Genomic DNA, 25573 nt, shown 5'->3' with positions numbered 1-25573 from the left:
TCATTCGTGACTGCAGACTTCAAAATGTTCTGGCATATCACTAAAATAAGGATGGGCAAGTGCTTCATAGGTGGACATCCTTCGGTTTGGACTGAAGTGGAAGCAGTTCTGAAAAAGAAGAGAATTAATGCGGCCAATTTGGAAAAAACACTAAAGCGGATAAAATTAGCAAACAGTGGGCTAAGGTAAAGATTAAAAATCACTTTCCTCACACCATTGATGTCGATAATAAAGTTTATACTTTATTAACAAAAGCAATAAAATGTAATGTACTTTGGAACAACTGCAACTGGATGGAAGAGAAGGCTTATCTATTATCTTTCAAGCCTGCAATGCAACTTATCCTTGTATTATTGTCACTGTTGTCGGAGAGGCAGCCACGAATTTGCATATAGCGAGATCATACAAACTTAGATAAATGATTAGTTAATTTGTTTTGGTGCTGCTGGGTGGGGGATACTTATTGTTCAGCACACCGGGAGGCCCTAACCTGCTTCAAATCGTACCCAGGGATCTATTATGCCCAAAAAATCTCATCCCAGAGAGGCCAACTCAAACGAGAAGCATTCCGGCTGCTTCTTCTGCTTTGGTTTTGTCGGTATGACAGACTAGGACCTCATCCTCTTTATTTTTTTTAAAACTGGACAAAGACTTAGACAGATATAGATCCAGCCATTTTGTGACCCCCCCCCCCCCACCGCCGAACAAAAGAAGCCACCTGGTAGTATTGAAGATACTCGCACCTCATTATCTCTGAAGAGCCATTAACTACACATTGTGGGCTGCGCAGACCAAATTCAAAGAGAGCTTTACAAAGACCAATTGCATTTCATTGCATCTGCATTGGCTGGCCAATAGGAGTCTGCTAAAACAAAGAACCCTACAACCTTCCTTTCAATTCTTAATAGTAGAGATATGCAACAGTCTCAGCGACCCAGACGAGTGGTACACATGGAGAGTGGAGAGTTGGAAATCCTGTGACATGGACTTTTAGCTGTGGTACCACTGCAGCTGTACCACTGTGCAGCCCATAATGTGTCGTTAGTGTTTCTTCAGAGGTAACAAGGTGAAAGTTTTTCCAATACTGCCACGTAGCTCCTTTTGTCCGGGGTCGCAGAAAGACATAAATTTAGCCATTTGAAGTCTTTGTCCAGTTTTAAATTTTTAGAGATAGCAATGAGCGTATCTCTGTATATTTTATTTCTACAAAATATTTAGGGTGAGGTCTTAGTCCTTCACAGGTCTTGAAGATTTCAAGTGATGGGGCTGTGACTGTCCTCTGGCAGCTTATTCCATTGTTGGGTTGTCCTTGGGAACAAAGATTCTTGAAACACTGTCTTGGAAACAAATCTTCTTTGTAGTTTGAGTGGATGTCTACCTCGTGTTGTGTCAATGCCAGAGGGGACCAGGCACTTGTTTCTGTCAATTCCCACTAGTCCATTCCATATTTTATTGAATATGGTTAATCTATTTTTTCTCTTCCTTTGTACTGATTCTCATTCCAAATCTTATACTATACTGATTCATGCAGCATCGTGCAGCATGTCTTTGGATCGCTTCAATCTTATCTATTGCTGAAGAAAGAGATCTGCTGCCTCTTTTCATCTTGCTCTCATTAGGATAGACTCGCAAGAATACCAATTGTAAAGGGAACAACAAGGGTCTATGGCCATCACTGTTGCTCCTAAAACATGCCCTGTTTACCTCCAATTACCTTGGAAGGGTAAAGTGTCTCAAAGCTTTGAGTAACAGGTGAAGCTAGCTGTTTTACGCTGCTACTATGCAGTAGTAACTCGAGTGATATTCTCCATTAATAGGATGCTGCCATCAAGCCAAAAAGGCGTTTTGCCTATTGCACATATGAGTCATTAATTTCAGTGCTGGCATGATGCCAGATATGTAGGCCATAGGTCCTAATGACTGGCGGATCGTAATGAACAGCATGACCCTTCGGCTGTTTGCAACAAGCAAAGTGTTTACTGTACCCAACCAGCCCATGCTTGCAAAACTCAAAACACAATGTCCAACATTAGATTTGATTCCCCGATTGGACAGCACCTGCTAAACAATCCTGATTATGCTAAAAATTACATGGACAAACAATTTAAGGTTTTTTAACAGGCTCGCAGTGCAGATCATTTGTATGCCAGAAGCACACACAGGGCCCTGTCCTTTGTAGCTAGAAGTATCACATCCACATATTGCGCCTTTTACAACTAAACCATAGCTTGGGGGATAGCCATTCCCTGGTTCATTCCTCTTGGCCTTTACCAATCAGAGTCGACCTGTCTGGTTTGAATTTAACAAAATCTTGGCAGTTAACTGGTACATTCTCCATGGCCATGCCTCTATCAATCAGAGCCCACTAGCTAACCAATCAGCACTCTCTTCTCATGCAGTATAAATTGTTTTTCCCTTAACAATTGGTATTCTTGTGAATCTGTCCTGATGAGTGCAAGACAAAAAGCTTTGAGAGCATGTCTCTTTTTTCATCAATATTCAAGTTCTGTTACACCAAACGACTGTCAATTTTATTTATATCTCTCATCATATAAGAATCCCACAAGCAACTTGCATAATTCTGGATTAGATGAACAAATATTGGGTAAGGTATAACTCTGATATTTTTGTTGCAACTTCTGAAGGTTCCTTCTCAGAATTCCCAAGAACCTTGTTAGCTTTGGATGTTATCTGCTGAATGTTAGGTGAAAATTTGGATGGTACATATTTATCCATGGTTTGTGTCAAGGGATTTTGTAGCTTGTCACTTTTTCTTGACTGACAATGAAATCCATTAATAAAGTAACAATTACTGAAACTCTGAAAATGTTTTCTTATTCCTTCCTTGCCAGCATTTTTGCTAATGAAGATTTCCCTCCCACAATGCTCCATTCTCTAAGGTTTAGGAAGACGCCATGCTTGAGGGACAGAGGTTCTAGGGAAATTGGAAATTGCCCAACTACAGAACTAAATCCTTCGCAACAGTCCAAAATAAAATACTTCCAACCTAGATTATGTGCTCAAGCTCCTGAGTACAGCTTAATCCATGACCTTTATTATTTTCCTTCAGGGGCAAGGTTGAGCCAACATGATAGGTAATCAAATTCGCCAAGCATCCCCTGAGCTTCTGTTTGACTGAGGCCACTGGGATTCAGTTATAGAATGCACAGGAATGGTCATGATCGAATGATGTAGATTTTAATATTAAGGCTGATAGTACAGTGAATAGCTCCAGGCTATCTTTGTGGGTAGGGAGTTATACCGCTGATTAAGTGGTTACTAAATGTCTACAACGGTAAAAATTTTACAGTGCCTGTCAGAAGAGGGACTCAATGGGCAGGCTGACTTTATTTTTCCATACCTGATTGTTATTAAGTAAGATTTGAGAGCTCAAAAAACCATTAATCTTTTTGATAATTCTGGGCTTAAATTAATGTCCCAAGATAAGGTACTGTATTAATTCCTACAACCATAACCTTGCTTATTGATCTTTGGAAAAGCTTCAAATCTTAGAGCAACAGGGAAGCTTCAAAAATGAGACTTTCTCACTGCCATCGGAACTTTGGCCAATTCAGTGACTTGGGGCTTGTGGCAAGATAGTTAAAAAACGTAAAACCTGATAGCTGGACACCCAAGAATTGGGAATGATAAAGAACCAGGTTTCGTCATCAACAGATATTTACTTGATGAATAGACAGTAGTATTGATGAGAAATCTAGAGCGGTCTGTTCCTGTCGCTTGCCTCAGAAATTCACTCTGCTCTGGCCTGCCCACTTTCTATCTCCTCCTGTTTCTCCGAAATGCTGAGGTCCAATTCCGCCCTCTCCAGTGCCCGTTTTGCATACGGCAACCTGGACCGAACTTGAAATATTCGCAGCCCACATTGTTCAATACCACAGCCCTGGGTCTTAATTAAATCTTAGGTGCATTAGAAATAAATATGCAGTGCCTTAGCACGTTTAAGCTAGCTGCTTCCACTTTAACATGTTTAGATTTTATCTATTGTGATTAATTATTCTGGAGAATATTTTAGGCAAACAAAGTTCATACATGTGCCTTCCTCTGTAATGGTTAAGCCGGGGCTGCAAGGAGACACGAGGCCTGTTTCTCAGGCCCCAGCTATTTTCCTGGGGTCAGGTTATTTTAATGTCTTTGGTTATATCAACAAAAATACAAATGGTGTCTTTTAAAGTGAAAGGGAGGTTTTCTCGGAGGTTGGGGGGGGTGGCTCTCCTTGCCTTAAGGGGAAGAAGATCATTACTGCAGGCCTCAGTGGGCCTGTAGTAGTGATGCCTCGCGTTCTGGCTTCAGGACAACCAAGGGAAAGTTTGTGGGGTGTTTATTTGAAAAGAACTTGAAGCAACTGGGGTAGAGAGAGCATAATGCATTCCCTCACAGATGATTACAATTATTTTGGGTGTCTAAAAAATTTAAATTTCTTCAAGGCACTCACAACATTCCTAGCATCCTCTGTTGCTATGGCGCAAATGATGGGAATAAACGTACTCCCATTATTTATCTAACACACGATGTGCCCACCCACATCTGGAATCTAAAATGTAGGAAGTGCCAGGTTTTATGACCAACAGCAAGTAAACGTATATCCGTAGATGGACCAAACACCTGACATCACGTCTGGTGGAATATTCTGGAATTGTGGTGGTGGTAAGGAGTTGGTGGGATAGTTTCCCCTTCCAATTTGTTTTGTCCCTCCGGCCCACTGGAAGTTACATCCAGCAGCCAGATAAAAATCTACCCCAATTGTGTCTTGAAGTACTGGAATTCCTTTTCTGTCACTTTTTTTTTTGGTGATTTACAATTTTAGTGCATCTCAGTTTCGGGGAAGCGACAGGAAAACTGAAATGTTGCAGTGCATTTTTTTCACCTCTGCAGAACTGCTGGTTATGTAGCTCAGCAACGCCCTCCAGTGGCTAAACAGGATGTTGCAGCATCAAATCACCCTTGTAGAAAGCCTGGGAGACTCGACCATTTTGATACTGTCTGATTCTGGACCAGTATCGCCTCAAAATGTTTCTTCCTCTTCTCCAGCACAAACTGACCTTCAATCTTTATGAGATCCAGATTGATTCTGACAGCAGCTGAATACTAAGTTCTTAGTTCCTCCTCTAATTATAAAAAGAACATAAAAACGGCAGAAGCTGACTCTACTTCCAGTTAAAGCACCTTAAAGAAGCTGAATGCTACAAAGAACTATGAGGGACTGGAGTCTGCTCAAAGTGTGACAGATTTAAAAAGCGCCATGCTGCATTATCTATAAAACACGGGAAGACACAGTGGTGAGGGGGAGGAAAAAAATAAATGGAGACAGTTTGGGAGTTAAGTGGTCATATGTTTGGTGGAAAAGATGGGTTTTGAGTAAGTTTTTAAGGGTGGGTAGAGAAGCAGTGGTTTAAAGAGGGAGGCCAAGAGTGAAGGGCCATGATGGCGGGAGCCTGTGCCACTGACAGTGAGACAAAACAAGGAGGATTATTGAAAAGATTAGAGATGGAAGGCCAAAGGGAGCGGAAGGTGAAGTAATTAAGGCATCAGCTGGTTGCAGAGATAAAGTGGGACTAAGGGTGTTTACGAATTGAAAGCAAAACATGAGGATGGAGCAGGTAAGATTGGGAGAGTGGGTGTTTTAATGCAGGATAAGCTAAACTTTGGGAAAATTGGGTGTTCGAGGATGGCTGAGATTGTCATGTTTGGAAAACATCTGGACATAACCCCGGAGTGGGAGCCTCAGCAGCTCCACTGCCGCCCTGTTTCACCCCCGGGCGGGTAGGGGAGCCGGAGGGCGTGCTGAGCAGCAGGAATCTGCTCAGCCTGGCACCAGCCGCGACACCCACATGCCCCGCTCACAAGATCAATGCAGAGCTAGAAAGCGTGGGAACCCAGTCAGATATCCAGCCTCAGACGTGGTGCCAGCAGCTGCACGGCCATCTCATAACCCCAGCCAAAAGAGATGACAGACCACTCCCACATCTCAGGAAGCTTTTAGGGTCACTCACCAGTCGGCCAGCTCGCTCCCTTCAGGGTCAGCACCCAGGCACAGCACTAAATATGGTGAGGTCAAACACTTGTCGCAAAGAGAGCACCCGGGAAAGAGATACTGGCTCCACAGGAAAGGAGATGAAGGTTGGGAATTTGGATGTGACCTTTCTTGCAGGAAAACAGCCAAAAAGCACTGCGGGGCCGGTTAATGAGAGCCGAGTGAGGAGTCGCCCCCCAATCGGATTGGCCGGCAGCTCCATCGGTCCCAGCAGCGCCAGTAAGGCATCAGTGGCCGCTGCTGGGAATGCAGGAGAAGAAAGGACCCCCAACGCCTTGGATCCCTGGAGCAGGTAAGTCCGGGGTCTTGGGCTGGGAGAACTTGGGTAGGTTAGGGAGAGCGGCAGTCGGTGGGGGAGGGAGCGAGTAGGAAGGAAGGGGGAGAGGTTCAACCTAAGGAGGGGCCGCACCACCATTGGCAAGGGAAGCCCCCGGAAACTGACACCCCCCCCAACCATCTCCTTCCCGACATTTAACCACTTGAGGTGAAACATCGGGCTTCCTGCTCCTGCCCACGCCAAATGTTTTTTGACATGGGCAGCACATTATCAGGGTCAATTAGCTTGTTAACAAGCCGAAGTGACCCTCAACTGACCACTGAAGCATGGTAGACAGGCTGCGGATTTCAGGCACCCCCCCCCACCCGGTCACCCCTGTAATGTGGAGGTGAGCTCGAGGATGTGCAGGAAGGTGGTGCCATGGGTGCCCACTCCATCTAACGTGGCCCCCCCCACCCTGTGGGAAACACGCCTGCTGGGGGCATGTAAAATTCAGTCCAAAGTGTACATACGCCTGTGAGGGTGAGAAGTGGCTAGAAATCCGGTCTATACAGTAAAAAAGGAACAGAATGATATCCAACTCTGTTTAAACCTGGCTGGTCTCCTACATTCTACCCTCTGTAAATTTAAAGCCATCCAAAACTCTATTACCAATGTCTTAACTTGCAGCTGGTCCTGTTCCCCTATCACCCCTGTGCTCACTTATCTACACTGGCTCCTGATCAAGCAAGGTCTTGGTTTTAAAACTCTCATCCTTGTTTTCAAATCTCTCCATGGCCTCACTCTTCCCTATCTCTGTAATCTAGCTTCCAGCCTCCCATCGCTCTGATATCTACCCCCATCTTATTCTGCCCTCCTGAGCAGCCCCAGTTTTAATCATTCCAACACTGGTGACCTTGCCTCTACTTGGCCAGGACCCAAGCCCTAGAAGCTTCTCCTTACACCACTCTGCCTCTCTACCTCACCTTCTTCCTTTAACTTACTCCTAAAAATCTAGCTCTTCAACCAAGCCTTTAGTCATCTGATTTAATAGCTCCTTCTTTGGCTCGGTGCCACATTTTGTTTTACAAAGGTCCTGTATAGTGCCTTGGGACACTTTATTACGTGAAAGGCACTAGATAAATATATGATGCTGTTATTTAAACAGAACACTGATTGTCAGGCAGACAAACTCACAAGTAGTAGGTCTTTTCCTAATGAATCGATCTGAGGCAGTAAATCTTCAATAGGCTTTAGCGGCCTGGCAGTAAAGGAGCTGTAGGGCAGTGGAGCATCAGCGGGCCATTCCTCTTCATCAGGAAGACCGAGCATACTGAAAAGATAAGGCTAAGGTTAATCCAAGTACCAGCAGCTCATTATACACTGAATGCCTTTTAATGATGTGCTTAGTGAGCGACCACTTTCAATACGAGGAGCTTCCTAAATCATCATGCAGAACGCACCCATTTCAAATGGCTTTTCTCGCCCATTAATTTCCATGTCCACTGCTCCCTGGGACTTAGTCAGCTGGGTGCCTAGGCTAATGCAGAAGCGTGCAATGCCCTTTACTTAATTCATTACAAATAACTTGATTTAAATTACAGTTTTACAATCAGCTGATGTGAACAGCAGCAGAACTCAGGTTGGAATCTAGATCCACTTGTTGCTTTTTTGGTCCCGTTAGAAATTCTGGTGATTTAAAGGTTGTGGCGGGGGTTGTGGGGAGGCATTACAAGTGATAATATGACGTACATGAGGAAAAGACGTTTATCTTGTTTTGGTCTACAACTGCACCAATTGTAAGATACTTGTATCTTCAAAAGAACTCCCTCCTACAGTGCAGTTGTTAAACACTCACTTAAAATCTAACATTTAACAGTGTCCAATGCCAGCCAACTTTTTTATATTCGCTCATGGGATGCAAGTGTCACTGGCAATTCTCTATCCCAAATTGCACTTGAGGAAGGAGTGGTGAGCTGCCTTCTCGAATCGCTGCAGCCCATGTGGTGTGGATGCACCCACAGTGCTGTTAGGGAGAGGGTTGCAGGATTTTGATCCAGCGAAACTGAGGGAACAGTGATAATAGTTCCACGTCAGGATACTGTGAGGCTTGGAGGGGAACCTGCAAGTGGTGTCGTTGACACGTATCTGCCGCCCTTGTTCCTCCAGATGACAGACGTTACAGGTGCTGTCAAAGGAGCTTTTGCGAGTTGCTGTAGTGGGTTTTGCAGATGGTACATGCTGCTGCCACACAATGCTGGAGATGGATGCAGTGGATGTTGAATGTAGTGGATAGTGGGAGGTGTGTGTGTGTGTGTGTGTGTGTGTGCTGGGGGTGGGGTGCTGCCAGAAAGAGAGACGCTATGTCCTGAATAGTGCTCTGCTTCCTGAGCGTTGTTGAAGCTGCACTCATCCCCCATCACACTTCTGACTTGTGCCTTATAGATAGCGGATAGGATTTGGAGAGTCAGGAGGTGAGTTACTCGACACAGAATTCCCAGCCACTGTACTTAAGAGTCTGGTAGTTATGTCTCTGGTGCGGCAGCATATCACACTGAAAGGTGGAATCTCATTAACAGTAATCGATAATACTGCTGAGATAACAAGAGTAAACTGCTAGGAGGTGTAAATATACAAAGGATCTGTCAGCATCTCTGTAAAGAAAAGTTATCATTTTGGGCTTAGAACCTGTCAGATCGTACTATGAAATCCTTTACCAGATGAGATGGACCACAATGACAGGGTAAATCTAACAGCAGAGGAGGAAGCCATTTGGCCCATCATATCTGTGCTGGCTCTTTGAAGGAGTGGTTCAATTTGGTCCCAAACTGCAGCTTATTCCCCATAATCTTGTAAGTTAGTTCTGAGGGTTACTGCTAGCTAATTGCAACACTCGCTATCAAAATTTAATAATAGCTGAATGGCCGGGGAAATGGTAAAACTCCACCAGCAATTTATTCATCAGCTGTCATTACTTTACAGCTCTGGGTTCCAACCACATGGATCATTCACAATCTGGTACCAGCCGTGATACTTACTCAAATATTTTTTGAAGCTGATTAATATCTGAGATTCCACAAAGAAAGGGTCTAAAAGTATAAAAAAGAATAAAGATGGTCAAATGATGTGAGATCCTTTCACGATTAAAAGCACAAACTTTGTTATTTCGACTTCAGCCCCTGGAGATATTAAACCACATCTTTCTTTGAACCTCAACATCATCAAATCCCTGAATAAAAATCGGGCTTTCACTGCTCAGCGCAGTGTCAAGTCATTCGGTGTACTCCATGTAATGTAATTTCTTCCAGCTATGCTTTATCTTTCAGTGTTATTCACCCTTTTTACTCTCCTGACAGTTAATCTTCTTCAAGTATTGGATGCTTTGCTGGAGAATAATATTGTATAGATTTGATTTCCATTCACTATCATCATGTTAACCTCTTGTTAAGAACAGGGCGTTACACAGGCGATGGACAGAAGCCCGTTTTCTTTGAACAGCCTGGCTGCTTTTAATCCATTCTTTCAAACATTACCTGGAACCGAGATGCGAATAGTTTGACAGTAGTTAATAATGTATTGCGCAAATTCAAATTTCACAGGATTCTGCCAATCAAAAACAATTTAAGTCTTGAACTACAGCGTACTTTCTCCTCTACAATAATTTCCTACAGACAATGAGTTTACATGGGATTATAATGGAGCACAGAATGGGGTTATGATGTGGCACGATCCTGGTTATATGGTAGAGAACAAAGTTACATGGAGAACGGAGTAAATGATGGGGTTGATGTATGGTGGAGAATGAGATTAATGGCTTTACTATATGACAAAGAATGGAGTTATGATATGGCAGAAAACAGCTACGTAGTGTTACATGCATCCAGATATGGCAGAGAACCGTGCTAGTGCTGCATAAGATAATGGTATGGCAGACAACAGGATTACATGAGGTTACATAAAGCAAAAATGGTTTATATAGGATTACAAAATGGGAAAAATAAGGGTGCATATTGTTACAGAAAGTGGAGTTAGGTAGAGACGTTCGATATAATGAAGATTGGAGTTACGTTATGATAACAAATAGATTAGATATGACAGAATGGGATTAAAATGAGTTATACTATGACAGAAAATGGGATTACATTGGTTTATGATATGACAGAGGGTGGGTTTAAAATATTGCAAAGGATCTGGTTACGATATGACAGAGAATGGGGTTACACTGGGTTACAACTGCTCCAGCACACAGCAAGGATTTAGGAATTGCAATAATAAACGCTAGAACAAAAGCAAAAATACCTGGAAAAACTCAACAGGTCTGACAGCGACTGCGGAGAGGGAAACAGTTGACGTTTCGAGTCCGTATGACCCCTCATCAGAACTAAGACGTATAGAAATGCAATGAAATATAAGCTTGTATAAGGGGGTGGGACAGGAGAGCTCGATAGGGGGCCAGTGATAGGTGGAGGCCAAGAAGAGATTGCCAAAGATGTCATAGACAAAAGGACAAAGGGGTGTTGACGGTGGTGATAAATGCTATCTTTATTTGGAACAGAGTATTATAAGAATCAATAACACGTCAGGTTTATTTTAAAAGCATCAAAATGGGCATGAGATTCTGAATAAATCCTGATTTTATCTTCAGTCAGCTGCTTGGTAACTTACCGGAGTTGAAGCATTTCAGCAAATATGCAGCCAACACTCCAAATGTCAACAGCTGCTGTGTATCTTGAATATAATAGGACTTCTGGTGCTCGGTACCACAGAGTAACAACCTTAGCAAGAGACAGATTAATTAGAAAGATCCACCTTTAGAGGTTTCCTGTTCTGGTATTAACACTGGTAATAATGGAAGTGGAGTTGGGTAGAGGGGGAAGGCAGTTCACGATGCACTTGTCAAAAATATACTTTCATTTCTACATTAAAGCCATGAAAGTGGGCTGCTTGGGAAGTAAGAGGGGGCTCCATCTATATTATACTGAAGGTTATAAAATGCAAACTTAACCAGTATGAATAAATCAAACACTCTCATGCCTGATAATCCAGGTAGGGATTTTTTTTTGTGCACAGGGCAACTAGCTCCAAGGACACACAAGTGAGGGAGTAAAGTCTTAAATCGTGGATTTAAAAAAGGAAGAAAATTGACACAACTGTTTTATTGGCCTTGTTCTGCTTTTCCATAGAACTTTTACAGGGAAATGTATTTACAGTTATTTTTACCTTTCACGTCATTCTGAAGACCATTAACTCCCTTCAGTACATCTCTGAAGACCCACTTGAGTCTTTGAACTCACCATGAAGCGAATCCCTGCTGTAAGTCTGCTTTTTGTGACCCCATTATACAACCCTAGCGCACTGTGCAAAAACGTACAGCAGGAGGTACCAGGAAATAACATTTTTCAGACTAACGCATAATGCTAATTTATTCTGATTGAAACGATGATCTACTTTTTAGCCAATTATCTATAATATATTGAACTTGCGATGAATGCTATGCATTTGGCCCCTCAAGCAATGGCAAATTAACCTGGAGTGATATTCTATATGTTCTCCACCACCCTTGCCGGTGTGACATTTCTTGAAGGATGGGTTTAGACAGAGACCAATTCCTCTCCAAGCCACACACCACCTTGACTTGGACTTGGTACCTTCCGCCCTCCAACTTAATCGGGGGAGGTTTTGCCTCTCCCAGGAAGCTGACATGGGGTCTCTCCCGTGATTAAGTGGGCCCGGTCGCCGTGGTTCCCAACGTGGCGGGCTGCATCATATCCAGCCCAAGGTGTCCATTTCATGAATTAAAGATCACTGTCGGCCTTGAATCCTTTTGCCTGTAAAAGTACTGCCTGTGTGAGCTCCCTACTGCCTGAAACGCCAAGGCCAAAATGTGACAGGCCAAAAATGCAACAATACACTTTAAGGACTTACCACAGGAGTCAGTGCCATGTTGAAGCTGTACACTCGGGCTAAGCCAAAGTCTGCTAGCTTCACCTGGCCACTGTTTGCAACCAGGATGTTCTGTGGCTTCAAGTCTCGATGTACCACACGGTTTGAATGGAGAAAATCCAAGCCTCTAAATAGTTGTACCATTATGTCCTAAATGCACAATGATAAAACTGTTAAAGGAAGAAGTAAAAAGTGAGGTTGTTAGAAAGAAAAGTTACTGTACAGTTTCACATACATGCTGGAGGTGACATTGGTACATTGCTGCTGGTTGGTAGTTTTGAAGTGTTGGTAATTATGCATCGTTTGGAACTCGAGATGGAAAGAGTCCGACTTTTCAGTGGGAGACAAGGGCCCTGTCTTTTTGTGGAGTCCAGTCACTGCCATTTATAGTTTGTCATCCCAGTCTGATCTCAGCAGGTCATCTGGACCTCAATGTGCTTATCATGTACCTTACCAGAAAAGAGCTCCAGACTACCTAGCGTCTCTCTCGGGGACCATCTGTCTTCCACTGATCGTCATGTATCTCATACAGCTTTCATCCACATCTGTTGTGAGAAGGCCTGGGTTTTGCCACAGTGAGAAAATGTATCGTCTTAGCAGTGACAAACATATTTATAGAATCACAGAATGGCTACAGCACAGGAGGTCTTTCAGCCCATCGTGTCTGTGCAGACCCTTTGAAGGAGAAATTCACCCAATGCCACACCCCTGTTTTCTCCCCATGTCTCTGCACATCCTTTCTTTTAGGATAAATATCCAATTGAATGCCTCTGTTGATCCTGCCTCCACCATACTATGAGGCAATACATTCCAGGTCCTAACTACTCACTGCGTGAAAAAGATTTTCCTCATGTCACCTTTGCTTCTTTTGTCCATTACCTTACATCTGTGTCCTCTGGTTCTCGATCCTTCTACCAATGGGAATAGTTTCTCCCTATCTATTCTGTCAGACCTCTCATAATTTTGAATAACTCTATCAAGTCTCCTCTCAACCTTCTCTTCAAGGAAAATAATCCCAATGTCTCCAATCTACCTATATAACTGAAGTTCCTCATCCCTGGAACCACTCTCATGAATCTTTTCTGCACCCTTTCTTAACGCCTTCACGTTCTTCCTAAAGAGTGGTGCCAGAATGCCTTTGGACACAATACTCCAAGCTGAGGCAAAACCATTGTTTTATACAAGGCTAACATAACTTCCTTGCTTTTCTACTCCATGCCCCTATTGATAAAGCCTAGGATGCTGTATGCTTTATAACTGTGCTCTCATCTTGTCCTGTCACCTTCAATGACTTATGCGCATTAACACACAGTTCCCTCTGCTCCTGTATTCCTTATAGAATTGTACCCTTTATTTTGTATTCTCTCTCCGCATTCTTTCTACCAAAAAGAATCACTTCACACTTCTTTGTGTTAAATTTCATCTCCTATTTGTTCGTCCATTCCACCAAGCTATGTCCCTTTGAAGTTCTGCATTGTACTCCTCATGGTTCACAATACTTCCAAGCTTTGCAAATTTTGAAATTGTGCCCCAAGATCTAAGCCATTAATATATATCAGGAAGAGCTAGGGTCCAAACACCGGCCCCTGGGGAACTCTATACCTTCATCCAGTATGAAAAACAACCATTAACCACTGCTCTGTTTTCTGTCACTCAACCAATTTTACATCCATGTTGCTACTACCCTTTTTATTCCATGAGCTCTAACTTTGCTCACCCGTCTGTTGTGCAGCTATTTATCAAAAATACCTTTTGGAAATCTGTGAACTCAGCAACATGGACTTTCCTAAATTAACCCAAATCTGACCAAGTGACTATTAATTTTGTCTTGAATTATTGTTTCTAGAAGCTTCCCCTCCACCAAGAACAAACTGACTGGCCTGTAGTTGCTGGCCTTATCTTTACATCCTCCTTTGAACAAGAGTGTAACATTTGCAATTCTCCAGTCCTCTGGCACCACCCCTGACTCTAAGGAAGATTGGAAAATTATGGCCAGTGCCTCCGCAATTTTCATTCTCACTCCCCTCAGTATCCTTGGATGCATCTCATTTGATCAGTGTCCGAGGGTTCTGCTTCCGACCTCAGCCTAGGGGAAGGGTTCACTGGGTGACAGCCTGTGGCACAAGATCTGATTACCCTGCCCTTTCGAAGAGATGCCTCCACCGGACTGGCTAGGTTCCTGCAGCACCTGATCTGCTGCCTGTAACAGATCATCTCTGAGGTCCAGTCTCTCTGCCTTGGATTAGTTGTGCAGGCAGCAATCTGTTACAATACTCCCTACCCTCCCTCTGGAGGACACCCAGAGACCAGTCCAAACACCTGACATGGCTTCTCAGCACCCTGATTGTCTTCCGAATGATCTGCCTGGTGGAGATGAACCTATAAATTAGGAGCAGCTCAGTAGGTCACTTGGCCCCTTGAGCCTGCTCCACCATTCAGTAAGATCATGGCTGATCTGATAACCTCAACTTGACAATCCTGCCTACTCCAGATCACCTTTCAACTCCTTATCAAGGGCTGAATTTCCACCCCCCCCAATAGGGGTGGGGGGGTGAAGTTGATGGCTGGGCGGGTACAGGCACACTTCCGATCGGCGTTCCCGATTGGAGGCGCGCCGCCGTTTGATGCGGGCAGGCCAATTAAGGCCCACCCAGCGTGACGTCCGCATGGAAGGGCTATGCACTCCCTGCGCAGGCATACGTACGAAAGAGCGCACTCATCTCCCTGAGGCTAAGTGCAGCTGTAAATGTAAAAAAGATAAAAAATAGAAAAATAAAATTCCCTTAACATGTCCCCTCATGTGACAATGTCACACGAGTTGGGACATGTCCATAATTTTTACAAAACCTTCATTAAAATTTTTTAAAGCCTACTTGAAACCTCATCCCGCCTGTGGATAAGGTTTCATGTCTTTTCTAATTCATGCCGGGGCTCCTGGCCCGTCTACCAACCTTAAGGGTGGACGGGCAGGTCCTTTAATTACTTAATTGACCCTGTCAATGGCCTCAGTTGGCCACTGACAGGTCGGCGGGCGTGCAGCTGATTTTGCTGCGCCCCCGCCTTCCTGAAAATTTATATGGGGCGCGGTGACGTCGTGAGTTCCCCCCAACGTCACCACGTGTCATTTTACGTGTCGGTGAGCAGGCCCCGCCCCCTGTGTAAAATCCTGCCCCAAGAATCTATCTAGTTCTGCCTTAAAAATATTCAAAGACTCTGCTTCCATCGCCTTTTGAGGAAGGGAGTTCCAAAGACTCACAACCCTCTGAGAGAAAAAAATTCTCCTCATTTCTGTCTTAAATGGGTGAGCCCCTTATTTCTAAACAAGAACCCCTAGTTCTAGATTATCCTATAGGAGGAAACATCCTCTCCACATCCACCCTCAAGGTATTTATTACAAGTTTTAATCAAGTCACCTCTTACCCTTCTAAACTCCAGCGCATAAAAGCCTAGCCTGCACAATCTTTCCTCATAAGACAACCCACCCATTCCATGTCTAGTAAACCTTCTCTGAACTGCTTCCAATGCATTTACATCCTTCCTTAAATAAGGAGATCAATGCTGTATACAGTACTCCAGATGTGGTCTCACCAATGCCCTGTATAACTGAAGCATAACCTCCCTACTTTTATATTCAATTCCCCCCACAATAAATGATAACATTCTATTAGCTTTCCTAATTACTTGCTGTACCCACATAATAACCTTTTTGTGGTTCATGCACTAGGACACCTGATCCCTCTGCATCTCAGAACTCTGCAATCTCTCACCATTTAGATAATATGCTTCTTTTTCATTCTTTCAGCCCAAATGGACAATTTCACATTTGCCCACATTTGCCAGATCTTTGCCCACTTACCAAACCTATCTATGTCCCTTTGTAGCCTCCTTATGTCTTCTTAACAACTTACTTTCCTGCCTATCTTTGTGTCATCAGCACATTTAGCAACCATGCCTTTGGTCCCTTCATTCAAGTCATTTACATAAATTGTAAAAGCTTGAGGTCCCAGCACTGATGCCTGTGGCACACCACTCATCACATCTTGCCAACCAGAGAATGAACCCATTTATGCCTACTCTGTTTCCTGTTAGCCAGACAATCTTCTATCCATGCCAATATGTTACCCCCTACACCATGGGCTTTTATTTTTTGCAATAACCTTTGATGTGGCACGTTATCAAATGTCTTCTGAAAATCTAAGTACATCCACCGGTTCCACAGCATATATGCCTTCTTCAATGAACTTCAATACATTGATTAAATATGATTTCCCTTTCACAAAATGTTGACTCCGTCTAATTACCTTCTAACTATGATCTTAATTGGTGCAAAAAGGCACTATCAGCTAACACAGCACCGGGATAGCCTTGTCACTGATTACACATCCTTCCACTGGGATGCCATCCCCCAGTCTGCATGCAGTGATTGATTTGTACAATAATGCATTGTGATAGGCACCCATGTGCTGCTCATTCACAGGGAAGGTGTGAAGCTGAGAGCCACAAATCATCAGACATCAAAGGGGCAGTAGCAATTTGCAGGTTTTGAAGGGTAGCCTTCACAGCCACATGCATTCCAGCTTCACCAAGCGTTCTGGGAAAGCCAGTCATTCTGAAGAAATTTGATGCCCTCTGCCTTTACTCTACTGGAAGCATTCCAAATTTGATGAGCTCTCCAGCTTCTCTGGAAGAAGGTGTCAGTAAGCTGTCAAAAGCCATTCCTTGACTTATGTAACAGCAGATTCACCAGGGATGTCTGGAAGGAGCCAGACTTCTCAATGTTGAGGGCTGTGGTCATACTCATCTCCACAGTTAAGGCTCTGCAGCATCTGGACCAAGGCTTTGAGCCATCTCGGAATAAGTCAAGGAGTTGCCCGATGGCACCTGCCGTGACGTGAGTAGGGTACAGCTCTCCAAACATCTCCTGACAGACATGTCAGTCGAGGCCTGCCTTCTGAACAGCCTGCCTGCTGTTTACATCACTCTTTGGGCCTCCTATCTCACCCTACTCTTCCTGCAGCAGCACCAGGTGATAGTGGCTTCAAGTCTCTGCTGGTCAGCTGACCTGTACTTATCTCAGTTGGCTGCCAGTGGCTGTATGCCTGAAAACTGGGCACCATGCGCCCACCCCGAATATCCCCCCCCCCCCCCCATAATCCCAATCCCTCCCTGTACAAGTACAATCAGGAGGGAGGCACACATTTGGGAGTTTGGTGCAAGGCATATTTCACAGGTGGAGATTTGCTTGGTTGTAGAGTTTGATTTTCTGATGCAGATGGGTGTACTTAGGTACACGGTTCAAGTCATGCACATTGTGCTTGTCTCGCTAGTCACAAAACATGGAGGACATATCACTTGGGCCGGTATCTCCATTGGAAGGTGTGCTGTCAGTGCAATGAACAGACTCTGAACAAAAAATCCACATTCATGTGCGACAGACATATTCAGAAAGACCTGATCTTCTCCAAACCGGGGTCAGCTAAACTCGGGAATGAATTTGAAGATGTCCTCCCCTTGAACAGTAATCAACACTTTCAATCATTTCTCACCGCCTTCCAACACATAGGAGCTCCAGAACAAAACTGTTAGAAATTCTATTATATCCGGCCTACCTTCACTTTGTTATGAGGAAGGCCTGGCTTGTGAACTTTCGTTAGGAACGCTGATAAATCTTGTTCAATGAGTTCAAACACAAGTGTCAACTTCATTATCTGATCCGTCTGAGATCCAAGATCCACATTAAATAACCTGAATAACAGAGGGAGAAGTCTTCACTGCAGCAATGCTCAGTGTTGTCAAATTTTGTTTGCTAACACTCCTGTGAAGTGCCCTGGGATGTTATGTTAAAGGCACAATGAATGCAAAGTGTTGATTCAGATGAGACACCATAAGCTTTAGATAAGTTGTGTTTGAGAAGCTGCTAGGTTGCAGTCACTGTGGAGAAAACAGACCACTAAAGTTAGTAAAATGCCTGATTTTGGGAACTACTGGTCCAAATTTAGGAGCGCTGCCAAATCATTTTGCCTAAGCTGCTCGATGCTACCTTTTACGTTCCACACGAGCCTCCTCCCACTCTTATTCATCTAACTCTATCATTAGACTCTTCTAATCCTTTTCTCCCTCATGTGTTTATCCAGCTTTCCTTTAAAATTCTGTTCAGTTTTGAGCAGAGCCCATGATCACAGGGCTTTTGATGAGCTACTAAAATCAGCGTCAGGCAAAGTGATTTGTCACTGTCATTGCCAAAATTTGTTGAGCACGCACCGAACAAATGAATGGGAAGGTATTACTCTGTTCTGTCGAAGGGTCACGAGGACTCGAAACGTCAACTCTTTTCTTCTCCGCCGATGCTGCCAGACCTGCTGAGCTTTTCCAGGTAATTCTGCTTTTGTTTAGGTGTTACTCAAGCCTCATGTAACAGGCCGATCTGTGTTGAGTTGGTTTAACCAATGCCTGTTATAACTAGACCAGTGCTGCCAAAGACCATCAGGAGCTGAATTTTACGTCCCGCGGGCGGGTGCTTGGCCAACTCGATCACAGCGCACAATGATGTCAGGCGAGCGTCCTGACGTCATTGTGCACTCGCGCCATATTTTGGTCAGCGGGTGCGTTCGAGAGTCAGCAGCCCGTCCGCCGACAATTATGAGGCCTATTAAGGCCCTTAATCAATTAACTTATTTCCACTTTTCGCTGCCCGTTCAGCTGTTCGGTTGACGGGTGGGCAAACTGGCCAGGTGGCCTTTGTATTTTTATATCCACGGGCGGGTTGAGGTTTCCAACACTAAATAAAAATCCAACAAAAATTTTTCAACATCATTTTTTAACGTGGCCCCTCTTCATGTGACTGAGTCACATGTGGGGACATGTTTATATCATTTTTAAAATCGTTATTTGTGTATGTCCAATTCTTCAACTCCCTGAGGCAGCTCTGTGCCCTCAGGGAGCTTTCAGTGCGCTCTTACCCTGCGCAAGTGCAGACTTTAGACAGGAGCTTGCCCTCCTCCTGCCCCCCAGCCCGGCAGTAATTGGCCAGCCAGCCTGAATTCACAGTCGGGGGCCGATTGCGGGCGGCAGACTGTTCCCCAGCCTCTCCTGGGCCCGCTTGACGACCTCAAAATTCTGTCTCAGGAGTTATTCTTGGATCTTTAAAATGCATCCATGCAAATTTGTGTGCATTTTTTGGATCAGGTAGCTGAAAAACTTCTGACCTAGGATGTTTATTCATGAACTACAGATTCCTAGCAACAGATGCTGATCAACTGTTCAATTTTAAGAAGAAATAATGTCCTCCGTTTGCTATTAGTCAGTAAAACCACCTTTCCTGCAACTACAACAAATTCAAGTCAAGGAAATCAGTATGTCTCTTCACGAGGGCCTATGAAACCTGCAGCTGTTTTAGTTCATTTGGTTTGCAAAACTTATTCATGATGAATAGGATAGACTGTAATAATTTGCTGTTCCATATACAATGAAATGGTTTATGATGATGTCATATCCTGGACTAATTAGATATGGCAGCCACTTGACGAACTGAATAACTGACAGTGCTCCACAGAACAAGGCCAAGTGCATCACTGGCCTTCTTCAGATAACAGTCAAACTACATGGAAAGGACTAGCCAGAGAAGAACAGCCATTTCAAGTCTACAGAGATGGTAGCAGGATAATCATTGTGCGGAGGTATGGCAGTACACATGTGGATCCACAACTTCTTGACTGAATTTCTGAAGTTGGCCGTTCCTTTGGGATGAACAAAAATTTGGAAGAACTGCTACCTTGGGCCACTGTTGCATAAACTCTGGCAATACCTTGAAGATAAACAGTTGTTTAGACCGAGGGCAGATCTATTTCCCCTTGCTTGGCTGGACATTATTTCAGAGACTAAGGGAGAGATAAGAGCTCAGATTTAAAATTTGTGCTTTTTCAACAGCATGATTAGGTTCCTATACCTTGAGGCAAGAACCTCTCACTTGATTAAAGAAAATCCAGATAACAAACTGGTCTTCCAAATCTGGAACTTTTCTACATAATATTAAATTGATATGTAAATCAGGGAAATATTTACTGCAATGATGTTTGCTAGTACAGAACTTGAGTACTGCTGAAAAAACAGACATTTTTTGACAAAGCTTTTCATCTTGTACTCATCAGAACAACCTGCAAGAATAACAAATGTAAAAAGAACACAATTTATACAGTATGAAAGTAAAGTGCTGATTGGTTGGCAAGCGGACTCTAATTGGAAGAGGTGTTACCATGGAGAATGCACCAACTGATCCATGGCAACACCTCTGCCAATCAGAGTCCACTTGCCAACCAATCAGCGCTCTCTTCTCATAAAGTATAAATTGTTGTTCCCTTTACATTTGGTATTCTTACAGGTTGACCTGATAAGTGCAAGATGAACAGCTTCAACAAAAAATGTCTCTTCTTTTCAGCAATGCTATTATGCTTGTCACTTTGAAAATGTCTATTCTTTCACCAATCCATTATTTGAAAGATCAACAGTATCGCACTCAGCCTTCTTCAAAAACTAAGCTGCACTAGCCTCTGCTAAATTAGGTGTAGGAAGCAGAACAACTAGTTGAAGGCCCCCTTCTCCCTCACTCAAAAATAACTCCAGACTGGTTGATAGAAGTATATGGTTGACTAGAGGCTTGATTATCCCAGCTTATTGATCAAAAAGAATGAACAAAGGGTAAACACTTGTGGGGAGGGAATACACAGAAGGAAAATCAGAATGGTTTCAATGAATGAGTAACCTCACCTGATGACATTTGGATGGTCAAAGACTTCTAACTGTTTTAACCAGGCCACCTCCCGAATTACTATGAAAGGGATACCTTGCTGTGTTCTTGGGATCTCAATTCTTTTCAGTGCCACAAACCTCCCATTATTTTCCAGGTCCCTTGCTTTGTACACTTTTCCATAAGCTCCTTCACCAATCTCGGCCATCAGCTCATATCGCACAGAATGACTGCTTTCCATTCTCACTGGTGATCAGTTCCAAGACTGAACAGCACTGCCTGGAGTAAAAGAACGTTGTTAGCAGCAATATCCTCACCAATATATATTCCTTTCAAGTCAAGCTCTGAAAATGGTTTGAAGATTCAAATATTTTGAGAATTCAGATTACCTAGGATTAATATTTTATATAAATACTAACTTGGTTTGTCTTTGATAGCTGTGTTACCAATCACAGTATAGCAGCCAAGAGGGATAAACAGTTTTTTCTAGGAAAATAAGGGGTTTTATGAAGAGAGGAGGTGAGACAGTCAACGTATGATCTTTGTTGAAAAAGCATAACCTCTGCACGTAAAGGGTCAATTGACAAACATCCACCAACGGGAGATGGTGGAGGGTACTGGGATCCTTCAAGTTTATTTTCCATTCTTCCCAAAAGTGAGCAGCATTTTAACATTGGGCACGATTGTCAGCTCCGTGTGTGGGCGCGCACCAGACACGCCCGAATGTGAAATAGCACATAACAACGTTGGGCGAGCATCCCGACATCATTGCGCAATATTTCCGTTGGCAGGCATGCGCGAGAGTCAGCAGCACGCCCGCCGACAATTAAGAGGGCTATTAAGCCCATTTATCAATTAATTCATTTGAATTTTTCGCTGCCCGTCCAACCTTACGGTTGGGCAATTAGGCCAAGCGGCCTTTGCATTTTTGACAAAACCTCATCCATGAGGTTCCCAACAGTGAATGAAAACACAGTAAAAAATTTTTAGCCTTAATTTTTAACATGTCCCTGTTCATGTGACAGAGTCACATGTGGGGACGTTTCCCTTATCTTTCAGATCTTTATTTGTAATGTTTAAATCCTTCAGCTCCCTGAGGCAGCTCTGTGCTTTCAGGGAGCTTTCAGTGAGCGCACCCCTGTGCCTGCACAAAATTCTGCGCTTGCGCTCCTCCCGCTCCCACTCCGGCAGCGCTGAGGCTCTCGGCGCATGTTTCACGCTGGCTGGCCGTTAACTGACCAGCCAGCGTGTAGCCGCGGTCAGGACCCGATTGTGGGCGGCAGACTGTTGCACGGCTGCTCCCGAGCCTGCCCACCGCACCCACCTGACGAAGGGAAAATCCTCCCTGTTATTTTGATGAGAGAAGTCTGTCCTTGGGTGAGGTTTCTTTTCTCCTCGTTTAGCATTTCACTGTCAGGATCGAGTTCCCCCAGGTCTCAGGTAGTGTAACTAGTTGCAGAGCTAAAGTGCCTCTTACCCAACTGGTCCTTTCAATTCAACCCCAAACAGCCGGCATGACTTGCACAACAACAACATGCTCCACGGTAAACATTCGATTGGGAGTTTGCTCATTCGCTGTAGGAAACTGTTTCCTCCAAAGTCTGCACATATGCTAAATGTTCACAAAGCCAGGTTGCCTCTGTAGAGGTGCAGCCTACTGAGGATCTATCAGAGCTCCAAGAGAATCCATCTGACCTACAGCAGACTTATGCATTCCTGGGTTAAAAGCTGGTCGTACAAAGGAACCCTTTAAACTAAAGGACACTGTGGAACTTCAAAACAAAAACAGAATTACCTGGAAAAACTCAGCAGGACTGGCAGCATTGGTGGAGAAGAAAAGAGTTGACGTTTCGAGTCCTCATGACCCTTCAACAGAACTAGGTGAATCCAAGGAAGGGGTGAAATATAAGCTGGTTTAAGGTGTGTGTGTGAGTGTGTGTGTGTGTTGGGGAGGTGGGGGGTTCTGGGTGGGGGGAGAGAAGTGGAGGGGGTTGGTGTGGTTGTAGGGACAAACAAGCAGTGATAGAAGCAAATCATCAAAAGATGTCACAGACAACAGAACAAAAGAACACATACGTGTTAAAGTTGGTGATATTATCTAAACGAATGTGCTAATTAAGAATGGATGGTAGGGCACTCAAGGTATAGCTCTAGTGGGGGTGGGGGGAGCATAAAAGATTTAAAAATAATGGCAATAGGTGGGAAAAGAAAAATCTATATAATTTATTGGAAAAAACAAAAGGAAGGGGGAAGAAACAGAAAGGGGGTGGGGATGGAGGAGGGAGCTCAAGACCTAAAGTTGTTGAATTCAATATTCAGTCCGGAAGGCTGTAAAGTGCCTAGTCGGAAGATGAGGTGTTGTTCCTCCAGTTTGCGTTGGGCTTCACTGGAACAATGCAGCAAGCCAAGGACGGACATGTGGGCAAGAGAGCAGGGTGGAGTGTTAAAATGGCAAACGACAGGGAGGTTTGGGTCATTCTTGCGGACAGACCGCAGGTGTTCTGCCAAGCGGACGCCCAGTTTACGTTTGGTCTCTCCAATGTAGAGGAGACCACATTGGGAGCAACGAATGCAGTAGACTAAGTTGGGGGAAATGCAAGTGAAATGCTGTCGAACTTCAGTTGCATAATGCTATTTACACACAAACTGAATGACTGAGAGTCGATGTAAATTTGGCCATTGATGAAGGAAGCACGTATGACCATGTAGAGAGAATTCCACCATGTGGTAAAATTGTATTCCTCTACAATGTTGACACTGGTGGATAAGGCATTGAAATGACTTGTTCTAGGTCCATACGTGGCTGGCTTGATGCATTCTTGCACAGTTGTTTGGCTTGTGTTATAGATGTACTGCCAATAGCAGAGTAGGGTTCAAACTGGAAGAAAGCTGCAAGTCTAATTGTAGCATGTGGTACAACTCTTGATAAAACAAAGCCTCTGCAGACAATGCTTTGCAGTTGAGTGCAGCAAGAATGCCTTGACTTGTATTTACTAGTGTTGAGTTCTTATAATTATATAAGGGCACCAATCACTTGTAAGGAATTATGTAAACACGTTGTGGAGACAATTATTTAAATTATGCACATGAGAACATACACACATGGACAGAAAGCTTGAAGAAATCAGCAACAGAACTGTTTGTTGTGCTCTGCTCCTGGCCAAAGTGAAACTGAGCTGGATCACATGGCACACTTCCCTTCTACTGATGGCATGCTGCAATCCCATAAAGGCATATTACAATACCCCCTTTATTTTTAAGATATTTCCCCCCCTTCCAAAGAAGTATAACTATTTACAATATATGTTTATGTTTAGTTACCATTACATGAGTGGACAGAACTGATGAAGCGATGAGTCTCTAAAGTGTAAAGGTAAAATCTGCTGGTATGTCCAGGTCATGTAATGGTAACCTTGTCTGGAGGTTTCTTTAATTGCTCATAGTGATCTATGAGATTATCATTCTTGTATGTCGTTTCTGGTTGCATCTGGGATCTTGTTCTTGATGCGATAGGACTGCATAGTCCTATTGCATCTTCCCGCACTGAGGAGCTAGAATGGATCTGATTAGTCCTCGGTTACGTCTCGCCATTGTGCCTTTGTGTGTAATCACTGCATAAGACATTGGTTCTGAACCAATCCTTGCCACCTGGGCTGGTTGCCATGTATGTTCTGTGGGATCCGAGATGCAAACTTGTTGCCCCAACCGTAAACTTGGCAGTTCTATATCTGCATTTTTATCGTGCACGTTGGTCATCTTCTCTTGCAGTTTTAAAAATTGCTCCCTAGTTTCTGAAAGAGTAGAACGGGTAAGAGTAGGTAAATTGGTATGCACTGCTCTGCCAAACATGAGCTCTTCCAGTGATGGAATAGCACTTAATTGCACTTAAAGGTGTTGCTTTCAGATATAAAATTGCAATGTGTAGATCTTGCTTGGTCTGTCTACATTGGGAATTAGGGATTTCACCGTGTGAATCACTTCGTTCAGCTAGGCTGTTAGATCTAGGATAATGAGGAGAAGAAGCAGTGTGATCAATATTCTCACATTTTTCAATTTTCGCACATATCCTGAAATGGCTTACCAATAAATTGCAGACCGTCATTCATAACAATTTCTCCAGGCACACTAAATAAACTGAAAATAGCACTTATAGAGTGTGTGTGACAGTTGTGCTTGATGTATTGGACAATTGTCGAATATTGGGGTACTTGGTAGTCAATGAAGATAAAGTCAGTGCCATGGACATGAAAGAGGTTGGATGTGATTTTTGACAAAGGGTGGGTAGAAACTTCACACGGAATCAGTGGTGCTTTGTGCTGACTTGGCATATGATCTTCATAATCTTCAGTCAGAAATTCCAGATGGATGATCCACCTCTGCCTCCTCCAGAGGTCTCCAGCATCACAAATGTCAGTCTTCAGCCAATTCAATTCACGCCACAGAATATCAAGAAATGGCTGAAGGCACTGGATGTTGAAAAGACTATTGGCCTTGATGATATTCTGGCAATAGTACTGAAGACTTGTGCTCCAGAACTTGCCATGCCCTGAGCCAAGCTGTTCCAGTACAGCTACAACAC

General features: G+C 43.7%; 1 protein-coding gene across 1 annotated transcript; it reads right to left on the bottom strand.

Moving 5' to 3' along the window:
- Positions 1–21235, bottom strand: LOC121268949 (cyclin-dependent kinase 6-like). Its single transcript, XM_041173253.1, has 7 exons — positions 21015–21235; positions 17861–17996; positions 12234–12401; positions 10974–11083; positions 9347–9397; positions 7506–7641; positions 1–108 (listed from the first exon to the last, which is right to left on the bottom strand). Exons 1-7 carry the CDS (start codon positions 21233–21235, stop codon positions 1–3), a joined length of 930 nt encoding a protein of 309 aa, XP_041029187.1.
- Positions 21236–25573: the final 4338 nt, after the last annotated feature.

This window comes from Carcharodon carcharias, chromosome 23 (assembly GCF_017639515.1).
Source record: "Carcharodon carcharias isolate sCarCar2 chromosome 23, sCarCar2.pri, whole genome shotgun sequence".
NCBI classification, from domain to species: Eukaryota; Metazoa; Chordata; class Chondrichthyes; order Lamniformes; family Lamnidae; genus Carcharodon; species Carcharodon carcharias.
This window is presented reverse-complemented; position numbering and strand designations above follow the sequence as displayed.